Source organism: Crocuta crocuta, unplaced genomic scaffold (genome assembly GCF_008692635.1).
Source record: "Crocuta crocuta isolate KB4526 unplaced genomic scaffold, BGI_CrCroc_1.0 scaffold655, whole genome shotgun sequence".
NCBI classification, from domain to species: Eukaryota; Metazoa; Chordata; class Mammalia; order Carnivora; family Hyaenidae; genus Crocuta; species Crocuta crocuta.
This window is the reverse complement of record NW_027528348.1, coordinates 714,422-741,698: the sequence shown is the minus strand read 5'-3', so window position 1 is coordinate 741,698 and position 27,277 is coordinate 714,422. Positions and strand designations below refer to the sequence as shown.

At 41.9% G+C, this 27,277-nt stretch overlaps 1 protein-coding gene across 1 annotated transcript in view; it reads left to right on the top strand.

Annotated features, from left to right (window-relative positions):
* Window positions 1-21,802, top strand: part of CMTM6 (CKLF like MARVEL transmembrane domain containing 6) — a 21,976-nt gene extending 174 nt beyond the window's left edge. The window contains 4 exon segments of the mRNA XM_077753697.1: window positions 1-23; window positions 10,965-11,141; window positions 15,511-15,609; window positions 19,044-21,802. The exon segment at window positions 1-23 is cut by the window's left edge and continues 16 nt beyond it. Of these exon segments, the coding sequence (XP_077609823.1) occupies window positions 1-23; window positions 10,965-11,141; window positions 15,511-15,609; window positions 19,044-19,181 (437 nt within the window). The 3' untranslated portion in view covers window positions 19,182-21,802.
* Window positions 21,803-27,277: the final 5,475 nt, after the last annotated feature.

Genomic DNA, 27,277 nt, shown 5'->3' with positions numbered 1-27,277 from the left:
GCTTGTTTAAAGTCTTGCAGCTGGTGAGTCCGCGGCCGGGGTGGGCGAGCCTGGCCGGGGCAGGGGACGGTCTGACCCCGGGGCCGCCGGCCCGCGGGGCTTGCGAGGCTGCCGAATTGCTTCTCCTCAATCTGGTTGTTCAGGAAGGGGCGGTTTCCACACCCCCAGTTCCTTCTCTCTCTGCTGGAAAGGGGGGGGTGTTACCTCCCGCCGCCGGGCGGCCTCTCAGCCCCGGTTTCTCCCCGACTGGGTCCCCGATGACGACCTAGGGGCCCGGAGCATGTTACGCTGCTCCAGGAAATGCGTCGGAAAACCCAAGTCAGCCGCTTAGCCTTCTCTCACTCCATCATCTGTTGCGACCTTCGTCTCTTCTCCCAGCTGTTACTCTGCAGTATCTCCCGGAGCGCCTGTATTTAGACTGCCAAGTGCTTTGTGTTTATCTGTCTCTGGTTCTTGCGGTTTTCCTGGTAGAAGCCCACGGGGGCAGTTTAATTTGTTGAACAGAGTCTTCCGTTACTCCTCACGGTATTGAGGAGTATTCAGCCAGTTGTCTCCCCGATGTTTTATATTGACTGGAAAAGAATTACTTCTGAAGGAGCGACACAAAGTGAAAGGGACAGCTTGTATTCGTGGGCAGGTAGCAAAAGTAGGGCATGGTATACATACCTCTCCCTCAGTTTCACGGAGTTTCCGTTTCCTTTAGGCAGTAAAAGTGCCTTAACTTAGTGAAAATACCAAAACACCTTTGAATTTTAATTCGAATTACATACTGACATCTCAAGTTCTCTTTTAACCAAGATGACCACTTTCTGGAAGGGGAAAAATCAGACTGCCTAGAATGTTTGTAAGTTGGTTTTGTTTTGTTTAATCGTCTCAAGTAAAAATAGCCGGTTGGTTTCCTTAGGAAGAACTTAAATTCTTAGAATTCTGATAACCAGAACTTACATTCTTGGAACTCAGATGGCCTATTTTTATTAAAGAGAAAAATAGCTGTCAGAAAACCAGTGCCACTTATTACTCATCAAACGAGTACATCTGGGAATAATTTGGAAATCACTTGGAGGCAGGTGACAGTGTGGCTCTGGAACCCAAGAGGTCTGGCTCGCTCTCTCTCCAGCTTCCTTTTAGGTAGTTCCACATTGGAAACCTTTCAGTTCTTAGCAGGCATCAGGGGCTCCCTCCTGCCATTGTTCTTTTGTATCAGCGTTCCTTCTACCCAGAAGTGCTTCTTTCTGTTCTTTTGTCAGTTCTAACATGACTTTTAGATATCAGCTGTGTTCCTCTGCAGTAGAGCCAAAATGTTTCTGCATTAATAGTAGAACTCTTTAGAACAGAAAAGAATTAGTATTCATCTGAAATAGTCTTCCTGCTCTACACACATCATCAATGTGTGTCAATATTGGTGTCCTGCCTATTAAATCTCCTATTCTCAGTTCTGTTTTTCCTTTCTGATCAGAAATGGCAAAGCTACAGTAAAATTTCTCATTACTTTATTTATACTTTAATAAACTGCAGTTCCATAGCCCCAGAAAAGAATACAACCAGAAATTTTGGTGATAGACTTTCTACTGGGATGTGGAGAAGAGGGGCAGATGAATTTGCCTCGCAAAAGGTGGTAGACTATTCCTGCTTGTTCTCCATCATACCATAAGGAGAAAGAGGGAAAGAATAAAAACTAATGTCTCTTTTTGAAATCCATTCGCAGGCATATCTCAGGTACGGTGGGTTAGGTTCCAGACTGCCACAATAAAGTGAAGATCGAGTCTAATTAATTTTCAGGTTTTCCACCGCATATAAAAGTTAGGTTTACACTATACTATTGAGTAGTCTCTTGAGTGTTCAATAGCATTATGTCTAAAAAATATGCATACCTTAATTTAAAATATTTTATTGCCAAAAAATTTTAAAAAATTTTTTTTAAAAATATTTTTTATTTATTTTTGAGAGAGAGTACAAGCAGGGGAGGGTCAGTGAGAGAGGGAGATACAGAATCTGAAGCAGGCCCCAGGCTCTGAGGTAGCTGTCAGCAGAGAGCCCGATGTAGGGCTCAAACCCGTGAACCATGAGATCATGACCTGGGCCAAAGTCGGACGCTTAACCGGCTGAGCCACCCAGGTGCCCCTATCACCAAAAAATTCTATTATCTGAGTTTTCAGTGAGTTCACTGATCACTGTTCACCATAGTAAATATGATAATAATGAAAATGTTTGATATATTGCAAGAATTACCACAATGTGACACAGAGACCTGAAGTGAGCAAATGCTGTTGGAAAAATGTTATCAGTAGATTTGCTTGACTCCCTGTTGTCACAAACCTTCAATTTGAAGAATGCAGTATCTGCCAAGTGCAGTAAAAGCGAAGTGCAATAAAATGAGGTATGCATTTATTTATTTATGGGGAACTTGTAATGTTATAAGAGTGCTTTCTCTTTTTTCTTTTAAATCTTTATTTGTTTTTGAGAGTGAGCGTGTGAGCTAGGAGGGGCAGAGAGAGTGTGCTGACAACTTGACCCTGATGCAGGGCTCCAACTCACGAACCTTGAGCTCATGACCTGAGCTTAAGTCGGACGCTTAACCGACTGAGCCACCCCGGCACCCCAAGAATGCTTTCTTTAATATAGATTTAAAAAATATTTTATTGTTACTTTCCATTTTGATTGTTGTCTTTTAGTTCCTGCTTTGTTTCAATAATGCCCTTTATCTTTTCACAATAGTATATTATAGGAGTTATGCAGAAAGTCCCAAGGAAGTTATATATGAAATAAAACTCCTCTAGCCTGAGGCAACAGGCAGAGTTTTCTTTGCTAAAGCAAAAACACATTCTTAAAAGCCACATTCTGCCTTTAGGTTATTTTCTCTAGATAACTTATTTTTTATTTATTTTATTATTTTTTAAGTGTATTTACTTATTTTGAGAGAGAGTGCGTGCAAGCAGGGGAGGGGCAGAGAGAAAGAGAGAGAATCCCAAGTAGGCTCCACACTGTCAGTGCAGCGCCCAACTCTGGGCTCAATCTTATGAACTCTGAGATCATGACCCAGGCTGAAATCAAGAGTCAGATGCTTAACTGACGGAGCCACTCAGGCGCCCCTAGATAACTTACTTTTTTTTTTTTTTTTAATTAAGTAGATTTGTAGAGCTTAGATAAGGAAACTACTGTTTCCTTGGAGCACCCCATAATCGGAAGAGGAGGTGCTTTAACAAAGGACCTGGAAGTCCTGTGACGTTTTATCCAAAATGTGGTACATTTCTGTGTTTGGGTATGTTATTTTAGACCCCCAAATCTCACCAGGTTCTGAAAACCCCAAAAGAGAAAGGACTCCTTCTCTAAAACTTAAAAATCAGACCCTGCATACTTAGGACATTCCTAGAGTTCAAGGAGACTGAATTGGATCCTCTGAGGTTCTTTTCACTGTGTTAGGTTTTTACAAATCTCAGGCGCGCGGTGGGGTGGGGTGCTGGTACAGAGCTGAACACCGTAAAGGGGTAGAAAAGTGGAGCCTACAGACAGAAGGAGAGGTTAAAGATAAAAGAGCATGACTAGCTCTTGAGTTACATAACTTTTGGAATTACATAGCTATGTCTGCTACCATTCATGTAAAACCTTTATTTTGTCAAAGGCTTGATCAGAACATAAGCATCCCTTACCTACCCTCTGCCCTTCCAGAGCTAAAAAAAATAAATAAAGGCTCAGCTGGGAATGCAGTGTAAGGAGTCATTGCAGTCCTAAATTTATGCACTTTATCAGTTAATTTTAATCCTTAGATTGGTCCTTATGCTAATGTGTGTGTGTGTGTGTGTGTGTGTGTGTGTGTGTGTGTGTGTGTGAAGTTTTTGTTGTTATTTTTGAGGTTTGTTTTTGTCCTAAGGGGAACATTGACATTGGGCCGCCTAACTCCTTGCTCGTAAGCGGGTTCAGGGATCTAAATCTGTGCTGTATTCTCTCTGCAACAAGCTGACATTGTGTTCAGGGTACCAGTTGAATGTCCTGATAGCTGCACAGTACGGTGATTATAGTGACTCTTTAGGCAAGCAGTTTGACTTAGAATTCACCAGGGATTTAAGTTTATCAAATTATAAAATAATGTTACACTCTGTAGGTGCCAAGAAACAAATCACCTAGAGGCAGTTCATCTTATAATGGTGTCCTTTTCACCATTAAATGTGAAAAGTGGTCTGTACTAAATTGAAATGCTCTATTTTTACCTTGAGGAAGGTCCGTAGTGTCAGCAAATTATATCTTTGAACCTTTGTGAGAGTCAATATTTGCCTAAGTCAGGGGAGGCTTCGCGTAACTTCAGGCTGACAGGTTTGTTTACTTGGACCTTACCTATGACTACAGGTTTTTAGCAGCAAGGTCATTAATTCACAAGTTAATATAGTTTTGTAGTTGGAGCCTTAGAATAAATGGCAAACACTAAAAAGTTCTTTTTAGGGTGCCTGGGTGGCTCAGTCAGTTGAGCGTCTGATTCTTGGTGTTGACTCAGGTCGTGATCCCAAGGTCATGAGATCGAGCCCCCGTCGAGCTCGGTGATGAGCATGGAGCCTGCTTGAGATTCTTTCTCTCTCCCTCTGCTCCCTTTCCCGTGTTATGCTTTCTCTCTCTCTCTCTCTCTCTCTCTCAAAATTAAAAAAGGAAAAGTTCTTTTTATGAGAAATGCTTTAGTTGTAGACTGTTAAATGAAAGAGACTTAGTGTTTAATAACGACTGTTAATTTTTAAGGAAGACTGAAGTTTCAGAAAGGGTAGTGAAACTGAAATGGAGAGAGACCCAGTGTTAGTCATTATTTGAATGTTTAAATCACCAGAACTGCGTGTAAGCCGTGTTTTAGTCACTAAGATTTCCCAAATGTGTTGACGCTAGCACATTGGTTATAATGTAACATTTAGCAGCAAAAGGGGAAATGCACAAAACTCTGGTTGTAACTTTGAAAATCCAGTCTTAACGGGAAAGCCTACCCAGATATACACAGCTGTCAAGTGAACCTAATAAACAGTGTTTTATTGGCAGTGTGGGGTGGAGGTGGGGGCCAGGAGAAAACACAGAGTGGGAGTCAGGAGACCTGGGTTTTTGGCTGTGCTTGGTCAGCATGGCACCTGACCTGGCCAAGATTCATTCCATCACCTGTAGACACAAGGATGGGAGACTGTGCCTGTCCAGCTCCAAAAGCTTGGCAATTCCAGTAGTTCTATTTGGGTAAAATGGTATGTCATTAGAAGCAGTTGAACTGGGCATACTGTTGTTCGGTACTTAGCATAGTAGTCATTAAGCAGGATTTAACGTGAGGTCTTCATTGCTACTGAGTAAAACTGTTTACCAGAAAATAATAATGGAGCCTTTCAACTTACTTTTAACATTCATCATTCTTTCCTTACCCAATTCAGTGACCTTAACCTCTTTTCTTATCCTTAACCGCTTTGGTACTTAATGCCGGTGACTACCCATTTCTTGAAGTTATTACTTCCCTTAGCTTTCACATTAAATTTTTTTCTCTTTTACTACAAAACGTGCTTGCTTACCAAAAAACAGACATAAATGAGAAAAGATGATTAAAATAAAATAAGCCACACTTTACCACCACCTCCTTCACTGTCTGATGAATGATTTGGAGTATGTTTACTTGCTCATTTTTTTTTAAGTTATAGTTTTTTTTTTTTTTTTTTTTTATGTTTATTTGAGAGAGAGAGAGCATGTGTGTGAGGTTGGAAGAGGGGCAGAGAGGGGGAGAAAGAGAATTCCAGACAGGCTGTCAGCCCAGAACCGGATGTGGAGCTCGACCTTGGGAACCGTGAGATCATGACCTGAGCCGAAATTGAGAGTCTGCTGCTTAACCAACTAAGCCACCTAGCTGTCCCTTTGGTTTTTTTTTTTAGGTTTGTTTGTTTATTTTGAGAGAGAGAGTGTGGGTGTGCAAGTGGGGGAGGGGCAGAGAGCAGGAGAGAGAGGGAGAATAACAAGCAGGCTCTACGCTGTCAGCACAGAGCTGGACACTGGGCTCAATCTTAGGGTTCATGAGATCATGACCTGAGCTGAAATCCAGAGTTAAATGCTTTACCGACCGAGCCACCCAGGTGCCCCCATTTACTTGTTTACTAAGGAGTTTTCCTAATAAGTGTTAGGACTTCCTGTGACTTGTTTGTCAGGTGCTAGTTTCTCTTTTCTTTCCTGCTCCTGAGCTGTGATATTCTTTCACGCCCCACCCAGTCCTCTGTGCCTCCTGTCTTCTAACCAGATAAACCAGGCGGGCCATCCCTGTTGCTTTCATCCAGAAGTACATACTCCCTGGCCAGATCGTCCCTAAACATTTTTATCATCACTCCCCACCCACTGAGGTCAGTCGCCTTATTTCTGTGGGGCTCACCATGCAAATTCTTGCCTTCATGAATCTGTTCTTTTCCGCCCCCCACCTGGAATGTCCTCTGCCTATCTAGATCGTATGTGCCTCTGGGCCCTGCTTTGAGTTTCACCTTTCCACTTATCCTTCTCTCACCACAATTAGTTCAGGTGGATCTAAGCATTTTCCTGAGATTTCCCGAATTTCCAGATAATGGATGTTCAGTTATGAGGCATATTGTTTTCTTATACACTGATCTTGTTGCTCTGTCATTACGTGTTCCTGTACATATTACAGTGTCGGGGCAGTAATACTCAAATACAGTTTTTCAAGAAGTTTTTTAAATTGAGGTATAATTGACCTGTCTTAGTTTCAGGTGTATAGCATAAAGGTACTGTATAGTGCTGTGGGAGATTCTATAGGAAGGTTAAGGGCATCGGACGGAGATGTGGAGTCAGGAGAAAACGTCATGCTGAATACAGTTTGTGGTGCTGATTTCTCAGCCTTGAACTGGGAATAGGAGCTGGTAAATGCCCGAACTTGGTACCGTAACCCTTAGTCTCTCAGGATATCTGTTGCAGAATCTGCCTTTTACTACCCCTCTGAGGCTCCCGGTCCGTGAGACGGACTCCTGTGAGTGAGTATGGAGCAGGACTTGTCATGGGCATGCTGCTGCGAGCCGGGCTGGACCCTGCCACGGCCCCGCAGAGAACAGACTACCGGTCCGGAGCTCCGTAGAAAAGATTTTACTGTCCTGCAGCCCACAGGGACAGAGCATTCCTGATAACCCAGTCATTGTAAGAAGAATGGTTCGCGATCGGCTATTCTGAGACCCTGGTTACAGTTTTAGGCTGAGATCTTCTCACAGTTGATTGACTTTGATACACCTGAGGTATATTTTGCAAGTTTCTCATAGAGAAACTCTGAAACGTTGGGTAAGATTTAACATAGAGGCAAGAATAAAGCAAACGGAATATTAGACATTTAGTATTTTCTTATACTGTAGTCATCTAAAAACTCATCCTGTAATTATAATTTCAGGCAATCAGGGAGGTACCTTTACACAGTGGCTTTCTGGGACTTGTCTTGGTGTGTCACTTGGTATCCCAGGCCCAGTGATTGTGAGTGCCTTTCCTGACCTCTCTCTGAAGGAGGCTGTTTGGGATCTGCTGGACTATTTATTTTATGTCTCACTAACTTGTAGGAAATCATAGCAGTAAGATCTGTTTTTGTCCTTCCGTAGATTGTTTTCAGAATTTTGTTGGAGGGGGGAAATCCCTTAGAGGCCTTCATACCAAGTTAGGTTTGACCTTTTTCTTTTTAACTTTTTATTTTGAAATAATTACAGATTCACAGGAACTTGTGAAGCAAAATGTACAGGGAGGTCCTCTGTACTGTGTGTGTGTGTGTGTGTGTGTGTGTACATTTCTCTGCAGTTTATCACATGTGTAGCTTCCTAGAGTCACTACCACAACTGTTCCAGACACTGTGCTGTCACCCTCATGCTACCCCTTGACAGCCACACCTTTCCTCTCTCCCCTGGCCACCACGGATTAGTTCTCCAGCTGTAATTTGTTATTTGAAGAACGTTATATAAGTGGAACCCTGTAGCAGGTAACCCTTGAGTTTTGGAATTTTTTTCACTTTGCATAATTTGCAGATTCATCTAAGTTGTCTGTCTGAAGTTTGTTCCTTTTTATTGCTCGGCAGCATTCCATGTGGGTCATTCCTTAGTGGTGGGAGGACATCTGGATGGTTCCCAGTTTCCAGAACTGTTACCAATAAAACTTAGGAACATTCATGTATCGATATTTGCCCAAGCATGAGTTTTCATTTCTCCTGGAGAAGGTAGGAATGCAGTTGCTGGGTCATATGGCTGTCGCCTGTTTAGTTTTTAAGAAACTGGTCACCTGTGTCCCAGAGTGGCTGGGCCACTGATTACTTCTTGATGGCAACATGTTGTAGGGTAGCATTTTTATACTGTGCAGTGAAATGTACCTGCTGCTTTTGGTAGCACTCTTGGTGCCATTAATATACCCAGTTGCTTCTCCTGGCCTGAGGGGCAAAATGGCATTTCCCGATAGGCTTTGGTTTAGGTCAGCAGTCATCTCGATGGGCTTAATGCCCAAAGGAACACACCTCGCTTTTGCCCCTTAATGCCCTTAGCTTCACAAAACCCACACAAACCTGCCCCAGTGAACCTCTCTTCTTTCCCTTCTTTCCTATTTCCAGAGTTAGCCCCAAACCTGAGCCCTGACTCCTCCTGTAGAGAGCCTCCTTTCTTCCTCATCCTGAGCCCCCCCCCCATCTTACTGGTTTCTGCCTATTTAAACATGCTCAGTTCTCTCCCATCTTGAAATTCCCATCCCTTCGCCCTCATCCACTACTATCTGGCCACTCTTCCCAAGCTACACCTCGTGACTGCTGGCTCTGTCTCACTGCACGATACCGTAATCTTAGCCTCCCTGCCTGACTTGGCTGTGGTGGGCTTGCTGATGTCACCAGAGCCGTGCTGTAGCTCAATATGATGTAAGTGTTTCAGTGTTGTTCTTACCTGACCTTTAAGTAGCATTCATCATTCTTGATTACTTTCTCTTGGTAGAAATCCTTTTTTCTTGTCCTACTGTCTCCTTGGACTGCTGTTCCTAATTGTCCTTTGCTGGTGTCTCCTCCACCTCTGCACAGCCCTTAAATCTTGGGGTTGCTCTGAGTTCTGCACCAAACTAGCTCTTCTCATTCTGGTGACCTCACTGGCTGAGGCCCATGCCTTCATCTCCGCCTCAGACCTCTCCCCTGGGCTGCAGACCTGTACACCCTTTTGCCTCCTGCATACCTTCCTTCACTTTCCCACAAACCCCTCATACCCGGCATATTTAAAACTTAATGTATTATCTCCCGAGTACCCTTTCCTCTTTAAAAAACAAAACAAAACAAAACAAAACAAAACCCAACTCTTCTCTCTGCAGGGAGGCACCAATGCTGTATATACGTACAACAGCGGCAGTGCTTGCATTTAATTGAGTTGCCGAGTTAACCAGAGTGAACCATTGTCCTTTCAGGGCACAGCATTCTGACCCACGCCTGTCTGGCACTCCCGAGCACACTTGAGGCCCCTCTTGAGCACTCTTTATTTTTTTTTTAAACTAATGAATGAATTAATTATTTAATTTATATCCAAGTTAGTTAGCATACAGTGTGACAATGATCTCAGGCCCTCTTGAGCACGCTTGCCTCTGCCATTCGTTGACTTGTGTTTTTCACACTACTACTAATTACACTTTTTATCATCAGGCATTGAATTAAATATCACACAGACTAAAACTGAGTGTGAAAAGGAATTGTTTCCTGTGAAAACTAAATTGAATGCTTTGGCAAGTCCAAAAAATAAATTACTCAAGTATTTGCTGGGGAATTAAGTTAGAGCGAGGCACCTGTTGTCAAAGACTAGTAAAACTCGTCCAACTCTAGAAGGATTCTGCACTCTGCTTCTCAGGTGTCCAAGGTCTTGCTCCGCTTTACCTAAACGTTAGTCTGGAAGTCGTAGTTATGGACGATGAAAGTGATGAATGCAGAAAACATGATGTGGAATTCCAGGCAGGAGTCTCAAACTCCGGGAAAAGCCCTATTTCAAAAGATCGGTGAATAAATGGACCTTTTCATTTTAAGTTGGCATATTCAACTATGTTATCTTATTTCTTTATTTTTAATGTTAATTTTTGAGAGAGAGAGAGAAAGAGTGCGAGTGGGAGAGGGGCAGAGAGAGAGGGAGACACAGAATCTGAGAACTGCGAGATCATGACCTGAGCCCCCAGGCCTTCTCTTCTACTCTGTTTAGATTCTTCCTGATAAGGGCTTCTGCTGCATGTTGCAATGATTTCAGGAGCTGTTCTCCATGCTGCTACCTGGTGACCATCTTCCCTTGATTGCCCACATCAGTTTCCCAACTGGATGTCTGCCCCAGGATTTGCCCTTCCCCCAGTCCCCGCTCCATGTTATAGCCAGTGAGCACTACTAAACGCATAGACCTGATTGTGTTGCCCATTTGCTTTAAAACCCTTAAAATCCAGAGTTTTACACTAGTGAAAGAGGACATTTAGGTCTAGCCTCTGCTTACCTCTCTAGGCTCATTTAATCATTTTCGTGCATCGTCCCCTTCCTACACACGGGATACTTTAAGCATGCGGACTCAACTCGCTGTCATGGTTCAGTGGGGCGGGGGGTGAGGGTAGTCATATATGTGCATGGGTGCCAGGCGCTCGCCCCTCCAAGCCTTTCTGTGTACTGCTTCCCTGCCTCGAGCTTCTTTCCCTGTCGTTCACCCCTGAAGCTGACCCTCCTGTCCTTCGGGAACCCTTTCCTGACCCCCAAATTGAGGGCCTCTCCTGTGCTCTTTGATAGCAACACGCTGTATTTCGCCCACTCTGGCCTTTAGCACTTGGTAGTTAATTATTTGTGTCCTTGGATTCCCTCTGAGGCACCCGGCCCGTCGGTTCTGCGAGGATCGGCTGCACTTAGTAACCGTGTTTGCCCCAGTCTCCACTTCACAGGCAGTTGCGTGAACAGATGTGTTCTCTGGATACCGTAGTTTGTCTGGAAAACACCTAAGTAAAACGCTTCGTGTCTTTTGTAGTTGCTGTCCCTGCTGGCCTTCATCTGCGAGGAAGTCGTGTCACAGTGCACCTTGTGTGGAGGACTTTACTTCTTTGAGTTCGTGAGCTGCAGTGCCTTTCTTCTGAGCCTCCTCATTCTGATCGTGTACTGCACTCCAGTTTATGACAGAGTGGATGCAGTCAAAGTCAAGTCATCGGTAAGCAGGGAGACATACCCCCCCTCTGTGAAGAGAGTGGCTGTTTGGAGTCCTGTGTCGTCTTATTACTCAAACTAGGAATGCTTGCACAAGTCAGCAGCGCGAGAAGACACTACCCGTTGTTCCGGCCCTGCTCCTCAGCAGCTCCACTTTCCCTGCCAAATGTGGGGGAACCGGGAAAGTGGGGTGAGGAGAGCGACAGGCACTGCCAGTGGTTTACAGTTACTGGTGGTTTACCCTCATTCACATTAGGCGTTTTTTAAAAACTAGGATTTTTGTCACTTTTGATTTCTCACATTTTGGTGTGTCACTCATGGGCTCTGCAATTTTTTGTCATACTTGTTCTGTGCCAGGCATTAGGCTAAGATGCGAGAGTGATGAACTAGTGTGACGTATTTCTGGAACTTTTAAAATGAAACACCACACAGGGGCATCTGGGTGGCTGAGTTGGTTAAGCATCTGACTCTTCATTTCAGCTCAAGTTATGATCTCAGGGTTGTAAGATCGAGCCCCACCTCGGGCTTCCCACTGGACATGGAGCCTGCTTGGGATTCTCTAGCTCTCTCCCTGCCCCTTCCTGCCATGTGTGTGTGCATTCTCTCAAAAAGAATAACAATAATAATAAAATAAGCAAATAATAAATCATAATAAAATAAATAATAAAATGTTTTAAAATCAAACACATAATTCTACCTATGGTTTTGATTCTCATCACGAAGAAAGTTGTCTATAAGTGGATTAAGGAGGCATTTGTTGAATTCATTCAGAAATTTCCCTTTTAAGAGAAGCACACCTAGGAATTTTATTTTCACAAAATCAGTGATATATAACTTTCTAAAGATGGTCTGGTGGCCCATGTTTTTATTTGAGTATAGTGTGGATTTGTGAGATGACACATGAGATGATTCACACATTTATTGCATTTAAGGAGGAAAGAATTGGGCAGTTTACTTCTTCAGTAGTAAATAGTAGTGGTTTGTGAGGAATTGTCCATGTCAGGGTCGACATATGAAAGAACTTACATCTCTCAGGGAGAAGATAAAAACAAGGGTAAATTTTTAACTATTAAGAATAAGGGATAGGGGTGCCTGGCTGGCTCAGTCAGTAGAGCGTGCAACTCTTGATCTTGAGGTTGTGGGTTCAAACCCCACGTTGAGTGTAGAGATTACTTAAAAAAAAAAAAAACTTAAAAAAAAAACCAGACAGGGGATAACAAGATAAATACAAAGCAGTAAAATTCTATTATTGTTTTAAATTACTGAGAAGTAAATATTGTGTCATGTATCAACATACAACTAAGATATTGACTTTTATCTGTATTCTCTTTTGAACTACACTTTTAAATTTTGTGCTGTAAGAACTGTTACCTTCTTTTAAAAGAATTATTTTAAGTTTAAAAATTAAAAAACAAAACATTGATACCACAATCGCTTATTTTATTTTTTAAAATTAGATTTCTTACTGAAATTTTCATGTTATAAACCCGGTACCACAATAATTTAAAAAAATAGCTTTGCCTAGTAATGCATCATGAGATGAAGGTGCAGAGAAGGACCCGAGAGGTTTTGGTAACTACATTTGTAACCTCTGTAAATTCTTCCTCTCTGCAGACAGGTATGCAATAAGATTTTTAGATAAGTGAAGAGTATACACTTCTATCTGAGCTGATTGATTTGTAGTTCCCATGTATGAATTTACGTTTTAAACATTAAAGGTTGAAATTATTTTTTCATTTTTCAATCTCTCTGCATCAAAACAGTACTATCCATAAAAATATTTTCAGAAATGTTTAAACTTTACTGCCACATCTGTAGTCTTTAAGAACCTTGATCTTTTTGACCAGCAACAATATAGCAATATTTTCCAGTTTTAATGCTCTAACTAAACAAAAGGTAAAACATTGATTATATCAAATGAGCATTTAAAAGTTCTTCGAGAGTAAGTGCTGATCTTAAAATGCTAGGGGGTGGGACAAGAAAGAAATCAGTCATTTCATCCAAAAACAGCCTTTGTAAATATTTTTCAAAAAATGATAAATATTTTATTTCTTTTGGGTCTTTTGTGTCTATTCATTGGTGAGTAAGAGTTATAATTATAAATATTGTACTTTTCACCTAGCACTGTAAGGACTTCATGTTTGTTTGAAAGGTTTAAAAATTACTTTTACTCTCGACCTATTAATGGACTTAAATACTTTTTTAACGTCAGAAGTTTTCTATTTTGAGTGTGTGGTGGTGGTGGGGGGTTGCTGTCTAGGGAGGAGGGGGGATGGATAAACTTTTTAAAGGGAGACTCTCTTCTGTTCTGTGCCTTCGTGGCTCAGATTCTATCAAGAGTAATAGCCAACACTTAGCGGACATTTCCTTTGTGCCTGGTACTGATGGCTTACGCACTTTCCACAGATTGACTCAAATCTCTAGAATCACATATGAAGACACTGTTAATTTTGCAGTTGAAGAAACTAAAGCACGCAGATATTAAGTGAGAAATTCAAAGTTATATACCAGGAAATAGTGTAACTAGGATTTGAACCCAGGTGGTCTGGTTCTAGAGCCCATATTTATCGAATGCTAAATTATTCTGTCTCAAAATGGGTGTCCTTTTTTAAAAAAAAAATTTTTTTAATTTTTTTTTTTTTTTTTTTTTTGAGAGAGAGAGAGAGCATGAGCAGGGGAGGATCAGAGAGAGACACACAGATTCCGAAGACAGGCTGCAGGCTCTGAGCTGGCTGTCAGCACAGAGCCCGACACGGGGCTCAAACCTACAAACCGTGAGATCATGACCTGAGCTGAAGTTGGACGCTTAACTGACTGAGCCACCCAGGCACCCCCTAATGGGTGTCCTTTTTAGTGCCTCCTTGAATGAAGTCCAAACATTAGTAAATGTACTTTTATATTTGTATGTCGCAGATTAGAAATAATATTCAAAGGAGCAGGAAAAACAAAATATTATAGAAAAACACCTCTTTTAGAAGAAAAAGAAAATCTCTTCAATTTTTTATAAATGTAAGTGAACAGTTGACAGTATAGGAATTCTGTGTTGGGTAGTTTCATTGACACTGATGTTGATCCTAGATATTAGGATCACATTTCAAGAAACTCTGGAAGTATCAGACTTACAACCCTTAGCAATGGCTATCATTTTACCAGTTTCTCCTCTGAATCGAGTGTGCACGTCAAGCACTGTGTGCAGTAGGCATCTGAGAGGGAGCCTGACAACATAATGCCTGGGAGAGCCCTTGGGACCCCATGGAGAACTTCACGTCGTGAGCTGCATTATGATGAGATATGGAAGCTTTTATAGAGCACATAAGCTCATCATACAAGCTCATTTTGGGCTGCTTACTTGGAACGATTGAAAGCAATATGTTATTCCAGAAGGCTTAAGTGTCTAAAAACATACTATTGGCATAATTTTATTTAGTTAATGATGGGTGGTTCATCTGATCCTCTCTTTCCCAGAGTGCTTTCAAGGCACTGAAGTACTCTCCGAGAGGCCATCTTAGCATAGAATACTGATCTTCCTCGACTTACGACGGGGTTACATCCCTTAAAAGTCATCGTAAGTTGAAAATACACATCGTAAGTCGAAAGTGCGTCTAATACACTTAGCCCCCTGAACATCATCGCTTAGTGTGCTCAGAACACTAAAATTAGCCTGCACTTGGGCAGAATCATCTCCCTCAAAGCCTATTTGATGATAATGTGTTGACTCATGTCATTGAATACTACACCGAAAGTGACAAGCGCAATGGCCGTGTGGATACAGAAGGGCTGTCAGCGGACTGGTGGTTCGCCCTTGTGATCAGGGGCAGATCCGGAGCCGCTGCCGCCGCCCAGCAGAACGAAGGACGATCGTCCCACACAGTGCCAGCCCAGGGAGGAGCCAGGCCCACAGTTCCAGCACAGTTTATACTGAATACGTACTGTTTTTGCACCATCTTAAAGCTAAAAATCATAAGCAGAGCCATTGTAAGTCAGGGCCCATGTATACTTTGAAAGGGAGGACAAATTTTTTTGTTCTTGTTTTTGTTTTAGTTTCGCTGGAAGTAAGATGGCATTTAATAAATGGCTTTGGAAATTGTAATATGTCCTAGAGAAAAAGACACACACATACACACATGACCTTTTGGGGACCTGTTTTATTGAAAGATTATCTTGTGACATACTCTTAAGTATGCCCCGTCCAAAGTGTGGATAGCGTTCCACACTAATTAGGGGATGCCAGACTTACAGAAAAGTTCGAGGCTGAAGCATGTCAGTGTGGGTTGCATGGAAAAGCTGTGTCACCAAAGGTTTTTAAAAGTAAGAACCAAAAACCTTTGCTTCGACGAACCTAACCCTACTGTGTTCTTTGTGCACGTGTGTAGGATTTCTATATTACTTTGGGAACAGGCTGTGTGTTTTTGTTGGCATCCATCATTTTCGTTTCCACACATGACAGGACCCCAGCTGAGACGGCCGCCACTGTGAGTACCTTGTTTTTTGAACCCTTTGCCTATTTTTGTTGCCTTAGAAAATATGGAACTTGGAAAGTACCAAAAGCTTACACAATAGGGGAGCACTGTTTGTCTCTTATTTTTCAGTGTAATTTTGAATGGAGGCCCTAAGAGCAAATAAGTATGATAAATAGCTTTAGCAACCTAGAACCTGTCTTTAGAATTTGACTGAGTTTGGTTCATAGAAACCCGTTCACTCCAGATATGAATGTGTTACTGCTAATGGAAGAGGTAGAAATGACTTTGTTATCTTACTTCCTTATCTTATTTTCTACTTTTCAGTTCAGCAAAAACACACATACGTGCCAGGTATAAAGTTGCCACACTGGATGTAGTGAATACACAGAAGCGACCGAAAGGTTCAGCCTGATAGAGGAGATCGATAAGGAAATGTTGTTATCTGAAATCCTTGGGTGTGGGGCAGGGTTTTGTTTTTGTTTTTGTTTTTTTTTTTTTGAATTCAGAATATTCTGGATTCTAGAAAGGCAGTACTGCACATTTACTGTACTGTACTGCATGGCACCTTCAGAGGGCCTGGGGCACACCCTGTAATCCAACATATTAGTATTTCTGAAGTATGACTACTCACAGTAAAGGGGATAAAGGCTGTAAGTAGTTCTGCCTGGTGTCACTTTTGAGCCAAGTAAATGATGAAAACGTTTGAGTTTCTGTAGCTTTTTGGATTTCATAATTACAAATCAGGGGTCTTGTTGTGGATATGTGAACGTGAGCAACAGACACTACCAAATCCTCTGTCATCTGGATTCCAATGATTACTTTGTTCATAACAAAACTGAAGTTACAGTTAATTGAGTTGTGAGCTAATAGATCTTTACTTATAATTCTAGAAAACTCAGAAGGAGTTCAGAGACTTGTAGGTTATATCTCCCTGGTCATGTGAGCAGTTTGTTAGCACACGTCAGAACAAAACAGAAATTAAATCAGTGCTGAACCTTGACTCATTCCAGCAACAAGTCATATTTATGCATGGGTACATGAACCAATCAGTACATGAAGAGGAAAATCTAAGTTTTAATAGACCCTTACGGTTCATTTCAGTTTACATACATATTTCTATTGCAGAGGAGTATGATAATGGTGATAGTAAAATGTTTTAAGGTATAGAAATCTATTACTATAAAATTCTTGAGGAAGTGAAGTAGATTTGAGGAAAGTTGAGTTGAAGAGGGGAAAAAAGCATGGCATAAAATTCCAAGTTGTTGAAACAAAGCTTATTTGTATAATTAGGTGATGTGTTAGACCATTACAGTATTTAGATTTCATTGGATATATTTAAGAGTGACTGATAGTTTAAAAACTCAGTATTATAATAATAATACAAATAAATAAAAACTCAGTATTTATAATATACTGGAAATAATATACTTTTGCAACTTATTATGAAAAAACTTACAGACTTGAATGAGTGAGGGAGTCCGTTAAAAAAAGAAAGGGTGCCCAGATGGCTCAGTTGGTTGAGCGTCCAGCTTCAGCTCAGGTCATGATCTGACTGTATGTGAGTTCGAGCCCCGGGTCAGTCTCTGTGCTGACAACTCAGAGCCTGGAGCCTGCTTCAGATTCTGTGTCTTCCTCTCTCTCTGCCTTTCTCCAGCTTGCACTCTATCTCTCTCTCTCAAAAATAAATAAATGTTAAAAACAAATTAAGGGGCGCCTGGGTCGCTTAGTCGGTTAAGCGTCTGACTTTCGCTTAGGTCATATCTCGCGGTTCGTGGGTTTGAGCCCCGCATCGGGCTCTGTGCTGACTGCCAGCTCAGGGCCTGGAGCCTGTTTCAGTCTGTGATGCCCTCTCTCTCTGACCCTCCCCTGCTCACGCTGTCTCTCTCTCTCTCTCTCTCCTAGAAATAAATAAAAACATTAAAAAAAATTTAAAAAAAATAAAATAAAATAAAATAAAGAAGAAGAAATTGTGAAGTATGTGAGCAAAGATAGGGAATCTCATTTGTTTGGATGCTGTGGCACAGAGGGCCCTACGTGGACTAGAACCCTCAAGGGGTCAAGGGTGGCCTCACAGACACAGTGACCTCTGGTCTGTCCGTAAAGCCTGTAATATGTTTGCCAAATGAGGTGAGAGATGCCGTCAAGTCAAAACGAAGACTCCAGAGGGGAGAAGTAACTGGGGGTTAGAGATGTGGGATTGAGAGTTAAAGTTAGGGTGCATATGTTGGGGTTGTTCAGGTGAATTAAAGAATTAGGAGTGCAGTTTGTTTTATAGTGAAATGAGGCCGAATGCATATTCTTGAGGGTGGAGGGGTTGGGTGTGAAGAGTCAAGAGATTGGAGCTGGAACAAAATATTAAAATCAAGAACAAACTGATAGGGGTGCCTGCATGGCTCAGTCAGTTAAACGTCTGACTCTTAATTTCAGCTCAGGTCATGATCTCACAGTTGTGAGATTGAGCATCAGGCTATGTGCTGATAGGGTGGAGCATGCTTAGAATTCTCTCTCCCTCTCTCTCCCTCTGCTCTGCCCTGGCTCTTGCTGTCTCCCAAAATAAATAAATAAACATTAAAAATTTTTAAAAAAAGAACAAACTGATGGTTACCAGAGGGGTAAACAGGTGATGGAGATTAAAGAGAGCACTTGTTGAAATGAGCACTGGGTGATGTATGGAACTATTGAATCACTGTATCATATAACTGAAACTAACATTACACTGTATGTTAGTGTAACTGGAAAACTTAAGTAAAAACTAAAAAAAAAGAACAATAAAATAAAAATCATGGAGATTGATGTTAGAGGTGGAAGGGACTTTCGCCATTACCTACATCAATTTTCTCTTTTTACAAAGCAGTTCTTTGGCCCCCATTTCTTTAAGGGTGAAGATTTCTTCTTAACAGAATTCTCAGAATGCTTGGTCATACGTTAGAGGAGTACAATGAGGAAGTGATTTAAGGAAGAGGAAGTAGGTAGCGGTGTCACGTTGCTGTGTCATTACAGTGTGACAATTAACTGGAAATTGTTTTTTAGGTAATTTAACCTGAAAGTATCTTCAAAATAGAATTTCTGTTTTGATGGTGATCACTTTGCCATTTTCACTCCCGACTCGCGTATTTTTCTTCTCTCACCTGTGGGTCAGTCTAACCATTGCTAATAATCCTGTGTTGTATATCATTTTATAAGATTTTGTTTTTCACCTGTTAACCTCAGTCTCACAGGTTGGCACCCCACCCATCCACATGAACACATAAGGCAGGGCCTTTCTGTTTTGTGAACTTCAGCGAGTCGCCATTACTCTAGAATTTTTTTGTAGCTTCTAGTTTTGTGATGACCTTAAAAGGCCTTTCATTACTGAGGTTGAGAATACTGTATCTCAGAGCTAAGTAGGAACTGTGAGATTATATTTCAAAATTCATCCTGTAACCTTTGCCCTTTCTTCTCCCCAGGTGTTTGGGTTTCTGGCAAGCTTTATGTTCCTGTCCGACTTTGCCAGTATGTTCTGGGAGAAACAGCAGGAGTCCCAGACGAGAAAACCTGAGGCTACCAGGAGGACAGAGGCCCTCACTGAACCACTTAATGCATAAGGACCTAGGGAATAGGTGTGACATAAGGTATCAAGTGCGTCATGCCTGAACCCTGGCAGAAGCTCTTGTAGAATTTGTGTAATTATTAAACCACTTCTTTGGGGAGCAAGGAGAAGGGTGGGAAGGCACTTTTATTAATAGTGGATTCTGTGTCAGTCGCCACAAATTAGGCCAGAGAATTTTTTCGTTCAAAAAAATTTTTTTTAAATAACGGTAAAAACTTCCGTCAAATGAAATGGTTTTGTTTTTGTTTTGGAGGACAGTTGTTTCTTTAAATCACATAGCTCAACTGATGATATTTTATTCTCTCATCATTACTAGGCCTAGCTTTCAAATTAGGCTGTAGAGCCAGCATGATTAAATTCATCCATTTAGAAATTGTTTTGTTTTCAAATGTATTTGCTTAGTAGGAGGGCTTTTTTTTTTTTTGATGACCAGATAAAATTAATGTATATTTAAGAGATCACTATTTAAAATATTGGTCTAGAATATAATACCCAAGCTTTACTGTATCTCACTCAGCCTTAAAATTATATTGTAACATTTTAGGATAATTGTTATTAACTCTTTCTGAGACCTTTTCCAGCCTAATAGTAACTATATGGGAGGCGTTGTTATTTTATACGTATAGAAGAAACATCACGAACGCTATGTTTATACTGCACTTTGTTGTCAATAAGCGAGAAAAAAGGATTTTTATATAACACAGAAAAATGGAAGAAACTCTCATGGCTAAGTAAGGACCAAAGATAAAAAAAGATACACTTCTTGCACAATACAGTGATTATTAAAAACGGGCTTCAACCGCTTACCACTGTCTGAAAAGTTTTACGTTCATACTAGGAGCTAGAAATTGGTCCGTTTCCCTCTTGGTATATTGCTGTTTCTACTGAAGTTAATTCAGCTCTGAAGGTCCTTTTCAGTGTTTTCTTTGAAGCCTACCCTCTTTTTAAAACCCCAGCCTTTGATTTTATTATTTATTTGAGCTTCTCCCTTTTCTCTTTATCCACATGATCCATCCACTGCTTCATAATCTGGCAGCACTGAGCCCCTGACTCCGACTCTCACGCGATAGCCCTTGTCTTTAGTCCCAGCTCTGGGGCCTTTGAACATAGAGTGTGTAGCAGGATCGTGGGGGTTCTTGTTCCCACATTGGCGATTACTCTGACTTCTCTTTGGGGGAGACCTTCTTAACAAAGAGAGTATCTAGCAAATCCTGCCCAGGTTAACACCAGGGATGGTGTGAGTGGGGCAGTGAAGCCATTCTCTATTCCAGGCATTCCACTTCAGACCAGTTCTGATAGTTTGGAAGAATGGTCTCTTGCTGGCAGGCTGTCTCCGAGCCAGCCAGCCAGGGCACTTGGGGTAGGTCCTTTCTGACCAAGTGGTTCGCAGAATAGACTTTTCTTGGCTTCCTCTTAGATTTTTGACCCAGGACTCTGGTGTTAAGTCAATGAGCCCATGCGTCAGGTACTTCAGGGCTTTGGTGGAAGTCTTCCAGGTGAGGTGGGCTGGGTTTTCTATCTGAAAGAGTGGAGTCATGTTTCCAGTGAGACCATCTAATGCCCCTATCCTTTTTTTCTCATTTGTGTGTGTGGATGTGGCAAATGTGGTTGTCAGAATTCATCATTAGGGCCTGACACAGCTCTCTTGCTCTCTTACTGACTCAGGACTGTATCCATTTGTACCCAAGTTTGGATGGTAGTGCCCATGGTGCTACCCACTTGGGGGATAACAAACCAGATCACAGATGCTGTGTTTACTGGGTGTACCATCCACGAGAGGAGAACTAGCCTGAGTCTTGGGTCTGAGAATAAAGAGTGGTTAGAAGATAACTAGCTTATGGTTGGCAAGTTCTGGAATTTCACATATAAGTGTACCACTGTCATTTTAAGTAACATCTGGACCCAGCTGGGTTTCACAGCAAACCTATTTGGGCTACCTCAGGGTCCCTGCGTGTACATGGGCTTAGTTGAGTCTGGTGGATGTGTCCCAGTGGCCTACTACATACAGCAAGCATGTTGGCATCGAGCCTCAGTGCTGCCTGGTCTGAGGCTGGGCTTCCTTCCATCTGGTTTATTGGTGCAGAAGTGGGCCTCTTAGCTGCTACTTAATCCTTCCCTTTGCAGAGAATGACCTTTGGGTCATTCTAGAACTTCTCTTCATACTGTTTTCTATGGGACTCATGACTGATTGGCCTCCGTCTTCTGTTGTCAAAGGAATTTGAGTAAAAAGACCATGTGGTGAATAAAAAGCTCAAGGAAAACTTGGGACCAAAACCCCTTTTATGTCCAAAAAAGGGCAAACTCAGTAAACTGAGATTTCTCATCATTTTTTATTAGTAGCGGTGTTAGATTTAATCTGTTATATTTTATACAAATAAACTGTTTAAAATGGTTCTTAAAGATTTTAAGGGAAAATGTACACAGTATAAGAATTTTATAACCGCTGTACTTAAATTATGTTCTGCTTGGGGATTGGGAAATGTATTTTTACATTGTTTATAGCCAATTGCTTTTGTATTTATCAATTTAAATCCTGTGGGGTCTTTTTTTTTTTTTTGTCTCTCTCAATGTCAAATTTTATAGTTTTCTTTTTAAATAAATCCACTTTATTGTCTACGCCTTCGTAGCTGTTTCATTATTACAGAAGCCTGATGTTGAAGATGAACATTTTCTCCAGAGTTGTATCAGTTGGGCTGGACAGGCTTGGTAAGTACATGGGACACTGGACTGTGGGTGCCCAGGCGGGAGGCCCGGGCAGAAGGTTGGGACACACAGTGGAACAGTACTTTGGGGGACCATGTCCGAAGAGTTACAGAGGAGTGTCACAGACGAAACACCTTTAAATACTTACATATGGACTCCCCGACACATTTCTCATTGTGGCTGAATAATGCTAAACACCACACAGGCACATTCTCTTCCAGACTGTTTGGTGGCTGAGAACGTGTGAAGCAAAACTGGGGTGGTGGTGGTGAAGTTGCAACTATTTGTGCTGTTTGCAGAATTCCTGCCTCCAGCCTGGATGAGAATAACAAGACCTTTCTAGTCATCGGGAACTCGCTGGAATTCGTACATTCCTCAGAGTTTTTTGTCTTGTTTTGATAAAGAGCATTGTGATGGGGCACCTGGCCAGCTCCTTCAGAAGAACGTACGAGTCTTGATCTCAGTGTTGTGAGTTCAAGCCCCATGTCGAGTGGAGAGATTACGTAAACAAATTAAAAAAGGGGGGAGGGTGTCTCAATGTGCAGTCAACTGCAAGGAGCAGAAAACCTAAGTAAATGGGTCTTAAACTGTAAGGAAAATTTACTTCATAAGAAGCCCAGGTCAGGCAGTTCTGTTGCTGGTCCAAGTTCAGTGGCTCAGCGGTATTATCCAGGACCAGACTCTTCTCCATGCTCTTCCGCCCACCCACCCACCTTCTGCTGTGAGGTTTTACCCTCAGGATTGACCCCTTCTGGGATAGCAAGACCGAGGCAACATCTCCAGCCGTCGTCCGCTCACGCAATGTCCTAGGCCCAAAGAGAAGAGAGTGCGTGGTGTTCCTTCCCGCAGAAGGTCCTCGGTGGATTTCACCTACTTGTCTTAATAGAGGACTTTAAGTGCCCATTTCTAGACTATTTACCGACATGGAGAATAGCATTACTGAAATTGGCCTAAAAGAATCCAGATGCCTCTCCGTAGGTGGTGAATCCCCTTTGAAGCAGATAGTCTTCCGTTACCTGAACAGATTGGTTCTGATAGCAAGAGTGGGGCCATGGGCTTGGGGTTCAGCAGTGTCTGTCATAAGCATGTTAAGCCCCAGCTAGGGCAAATAAAATGCCCAGGTTAAGAAATGTTTGTAGGCCCGAATACCCCAAAACGATGTAAAATAGAAAACTACCAGTTTTGATATTTAGACTAAATTATAATTGTACAAGTAATATGTGCCATAGAAAATTGGTTTACTAAAAGGTGGGAGATACTGTTTTTTTCCTGAGACCTTCATATCTGCTACTTTTAATTTTTGAGAACTGTCGAGTACTGGATGTACAGAAGATAATGCCCATTTTAGACACCACCCAGCTTTAATAGAGCATAATTTTTTTTCATAGTTCATTCAAAGGCCCTTGTTTAAAAACGAAAGTGAAGGGCGCCTGGGTGGCGACTGACTTCAGCTCAATCATGATCTCACAGTTCGTGGGTTTGAGCCCCGCGTCGGGCTCTGTGCTGACAGCTAGTTCAGAATCTGGAGCCTGTTTCGTATTCTGTGTCTCCCTCTCTCTCTGACCCTCCCCTGCTCACGCTGTCTCTCTCTTTCTCAGAAGTAAATAAAAAAACATAAAAAAAAAAAGCAAGTGAAATTTCATTTTTGAAGCACCACCACTTGGAACCTTACCCTATTTTATACTTTTCTAAAGGCAAACATGATCTTGAATGTGGTAAGGCAAACACGATCTTGAATGTGGTATCTTTCTTTCTTGTTTTTATTGTCTGTACTAAATCTAGAGATGTATCCATAGGCAATGTCTGACATGGTGTTTATGCTAGATTGATCCTTTCCTAGATTGCCTTTTTCAGTCAGTAGTATTTTGCAATTTATCTGATATATACAGTTCTAGTTCATTTATTTTAACTACTGTTTGGCATCCCATTGTACAGATATGCCACAATTTATCTTTGTTGACAGAAGAATTTTAAAGTGGTTTGTTTTTCACTGTTTGAACCAGTGTTACAGTGAACAGGACATATTTGAACATCTCACACACAGGTGCAAGAGCTCTGTGTAGGGTGTTTTACTTAGAGATTGTTACATTGCAGGGTGTGTGCAACTCAGGCATGGCTAAATTATTTCCGAACGGTTCTCCAAAGTAGAGACTTCCGGTCAGCAGTGTATAGGGGGTGCTTTGTTTCCTTATTCTTGTCTTACTCTCAGTATTAGTTTGGCTTAAGAGTTTTGCCAATCGGGGGCAGAAATGGTCTCTCATGTTATCTTACACTCCCCTTATTACTGGTGAGCCTGATCGTCTTCTCATTTGGTTGTTGACCTTGTAGCTTCCCCACATCAATGAATTGTTCCTTTACATCCTTTGGCTTTTCTCTCACCCTGAAGTGGTTTTTTTGTTTTGTTTTGTTTTGTTTTAACTCACTTGAGAGTTCTTGACATATTACGTATGGGTGTTAATCCTTTGTTAGTAATGTACCTTGGAAGTTATTTTCTCTGAAGAGTCTCTAATTTATATTTTATTTTTATTTTTATTTTTATTTTTTTTTTAAATTTTTTAAATGTTTTTTTATTTATTTCTAGGAGAGAGAGAGAGAGACAGCGTGAGCAGGGGAGGGTCAGAGAGAGAGGGAGTCACAGACTGAAAAAGGCTCCAGGCTCTGAGCTGGCAGTCAGCACAGAGCCCGACGTGGGGCTCGAACCCACGAACCGCGAGATCATGACCTAAGCGAAAGTCGGACGCTTAACCGACTAAGCCACCCAGGCGCCCCTCTAATTTATATTTTAACTTTGCTTCTTGATACTTTGTCTCTTGGCTTATCGATTCTTGTTCCCTGAAGGTCAGAGATGTTTCCCACTGCTTCCTAAAATGTTTAAAGATTTGCATTTCACATGTAGTACTTGAACGTACCCTGACTTCTGTATGTGGTGTGAGCATTCCATGCCATCTGGTTTATCATTTAGCATGTGACTCTTGGCTCCTCTGATAGACAACACTGCCTTTGTCATTTACCAAGTTGATGTGTATGCTTGGGTCTGGGGCTGGCTTCCTGAGGCTATTTTTCTATACCTATGCTAATACTAGTCTTGATAAAGTCTTAATATCTGAAGGCACGTTCAAAATTGTTGTATTCTTGACACCTTTTTATTTGAAAGGTTGTGTGTGTGTGCGTGTGTGCGTGTGCGTGCGCGCGCATGCATGTGCACGCATGCCAGGGAGAAGGTGAGAGGGAGAGAGAATCTTTTTTTTCTAATGTTCTATTTACTTTGGAGAGACAAAGAGTGTGAGCAGGGGAAGGGCAGAGAGAGAGACACAGAATCTGAAGCAGGCTACAGGCTCTGAGGGGTCACCACAGAACCCAGTGCAGGACTTGAACTCACAAACCACAAGATCACGACCTGAGCTGAAGTCTGACGCTTAACGAACTGAGCCACCCAGGCGCCCCTATTTTAAAGACTTTTTAAGAAAAGTTGTAGGTTTGCAGTAAAATAGATTACTTTACTTTTTACTATAAAGATTTTTACTATAAAATTTTAAGATTAATTTGGCAAGTTCCATAAAAAGCCTTCGTTCATTTTTTCTTGGAATTGCATTGACTATAGGATTAATATGGGGGAAAATGATTTATAATTGAACTTCACATTCATGAACCTCAAATCTCCATTGATCGGGGTCTTTTTTTTTTAATTCTTTTTTAATGTTTCATTTATTTCTGAGCATGCGAGAGAGCGTGAGCAGGGGAGCGTCAGAGAGAGAGGGAGACGCAGAATCTGAAACAGGCTTCAGGCTCTTGAACTAGCTGTCAGCACAGAGCCCGACGCGGGGCTCAAACCCATGAACCGTGAGATCATTATCTGAGCCGAAGTCAGACCGATTGAGCCACCTAGGTGCCCTGATTTGGGTCTTTCATTGTTTTTCAGTAAAGTTTGTGGCATGAACCGTGAGATCATTATCTGAGCCGAAGTCAGACCGATTGAGCCACCTAGGTGCCCTGATTTGGGTCTTTTATTGTTTTTCAGTAAAGTTTGTGGTTTTCTTCATAAAGGTCATGCAAATCTTTTGTCAGATTTGTCCTAGACACTGTTTTTGCATGTGTCCAGAATGAGATCTTTATTTTATTATTTTTAACGCTTTTTTTTCCCTTTTTTAAATTAGTTTATTTTTTATAATTTACATCCAGGTTAGCATAGAGTGCAACAAGATTTCGGGAGTAGATTCCTCAGTGCTCCTCACCCATTTAGCCCAACCCCCCTCCCACAACCCCTCCAGCAACCCTCTGTTCTCCATATTGAAGAGTCTCTTATGTTTTCTCCCCCTCCCTGTTTTTATATTACTTTTGCTCCCCTTCCCTTATGTCCATCTGTTTTGTATCTTAAAGTCCTCATATGAGTGAAGTCCCATGATACTGTCTTTCTCTGATTTCACTTAGCATAATACCCTCTAGTTCCACATTGTTGCAAATGGTGGGATCTTTATTTTTAAAGACGATGTTTTCTGATTAGAAAACTGAAAGATAGCTCTGAAAGCTTGCCTACATTGAGGTCAGTCTTTTCCCGTTTTTTCAAAGTTCTCCTGTGGGTGATGCCGCCGCGCACCTCACCAGGCAGTGCATACCTGCTAGCCCTCCCCCATGGACTGTGCCGACTGGTCCAGATGCCAGTACCTGACCCCCCACCGTAAAGGTTCCTGTCAGCCTTTTAGGTAAAAGTTTCCATCCCTTGCCCTTTCTCTACATCTGTTATCAGAGTTTACAAAATGGTGACTGTCATTCGTGCCACTTTCATCAGCTAAAATCCTTCAGTAATATGCTCACATTTTTAGCATGCATATTTGATTTTAGAAAAACGAGGGTCATCAGTACTCCTGCCCGGCTCCTGAATGACACTGAGACCTGAGGATTAATGGCCATCAGTTCTTCCCACCTACTGCATTGTTATTGCCTAGCAGTTTTTACTTGATCTTAACACCTCCCTCACCTTCCACACGTTTGTCTAAGTGCTTTTCTTTAGATGTGGTTGCTTCACATCACCATGCATGCAACATAAATATTGTGTCTGTAATTAATTAAATAGCTATGTATTTCTGGGGGGCGGGGTGCACCCAGTGTGTGGTAGGTCTTCACCTGTTCTGTTCTGGGTGGCCCAAACACCTGACCACATGGCTAGGCCATCAATGGCATCGCATGAGCTGCTGTACAGATATTGTTGACTAAATCTTGGGGTGGTGCACGTGGCCAGAAGTCTCACGTGTTCAGCCTACTGCATGGGGTATCCACTGCTGTGGGCCCTGACCCGTTGACCATCCCTGGATGGCTACAGCATCGTAGAAGACCTGGTTGCCTTGGAGGGGGTGGGGGCGGGGGGCTCTTTCATCATTGAGTCTTGTGATC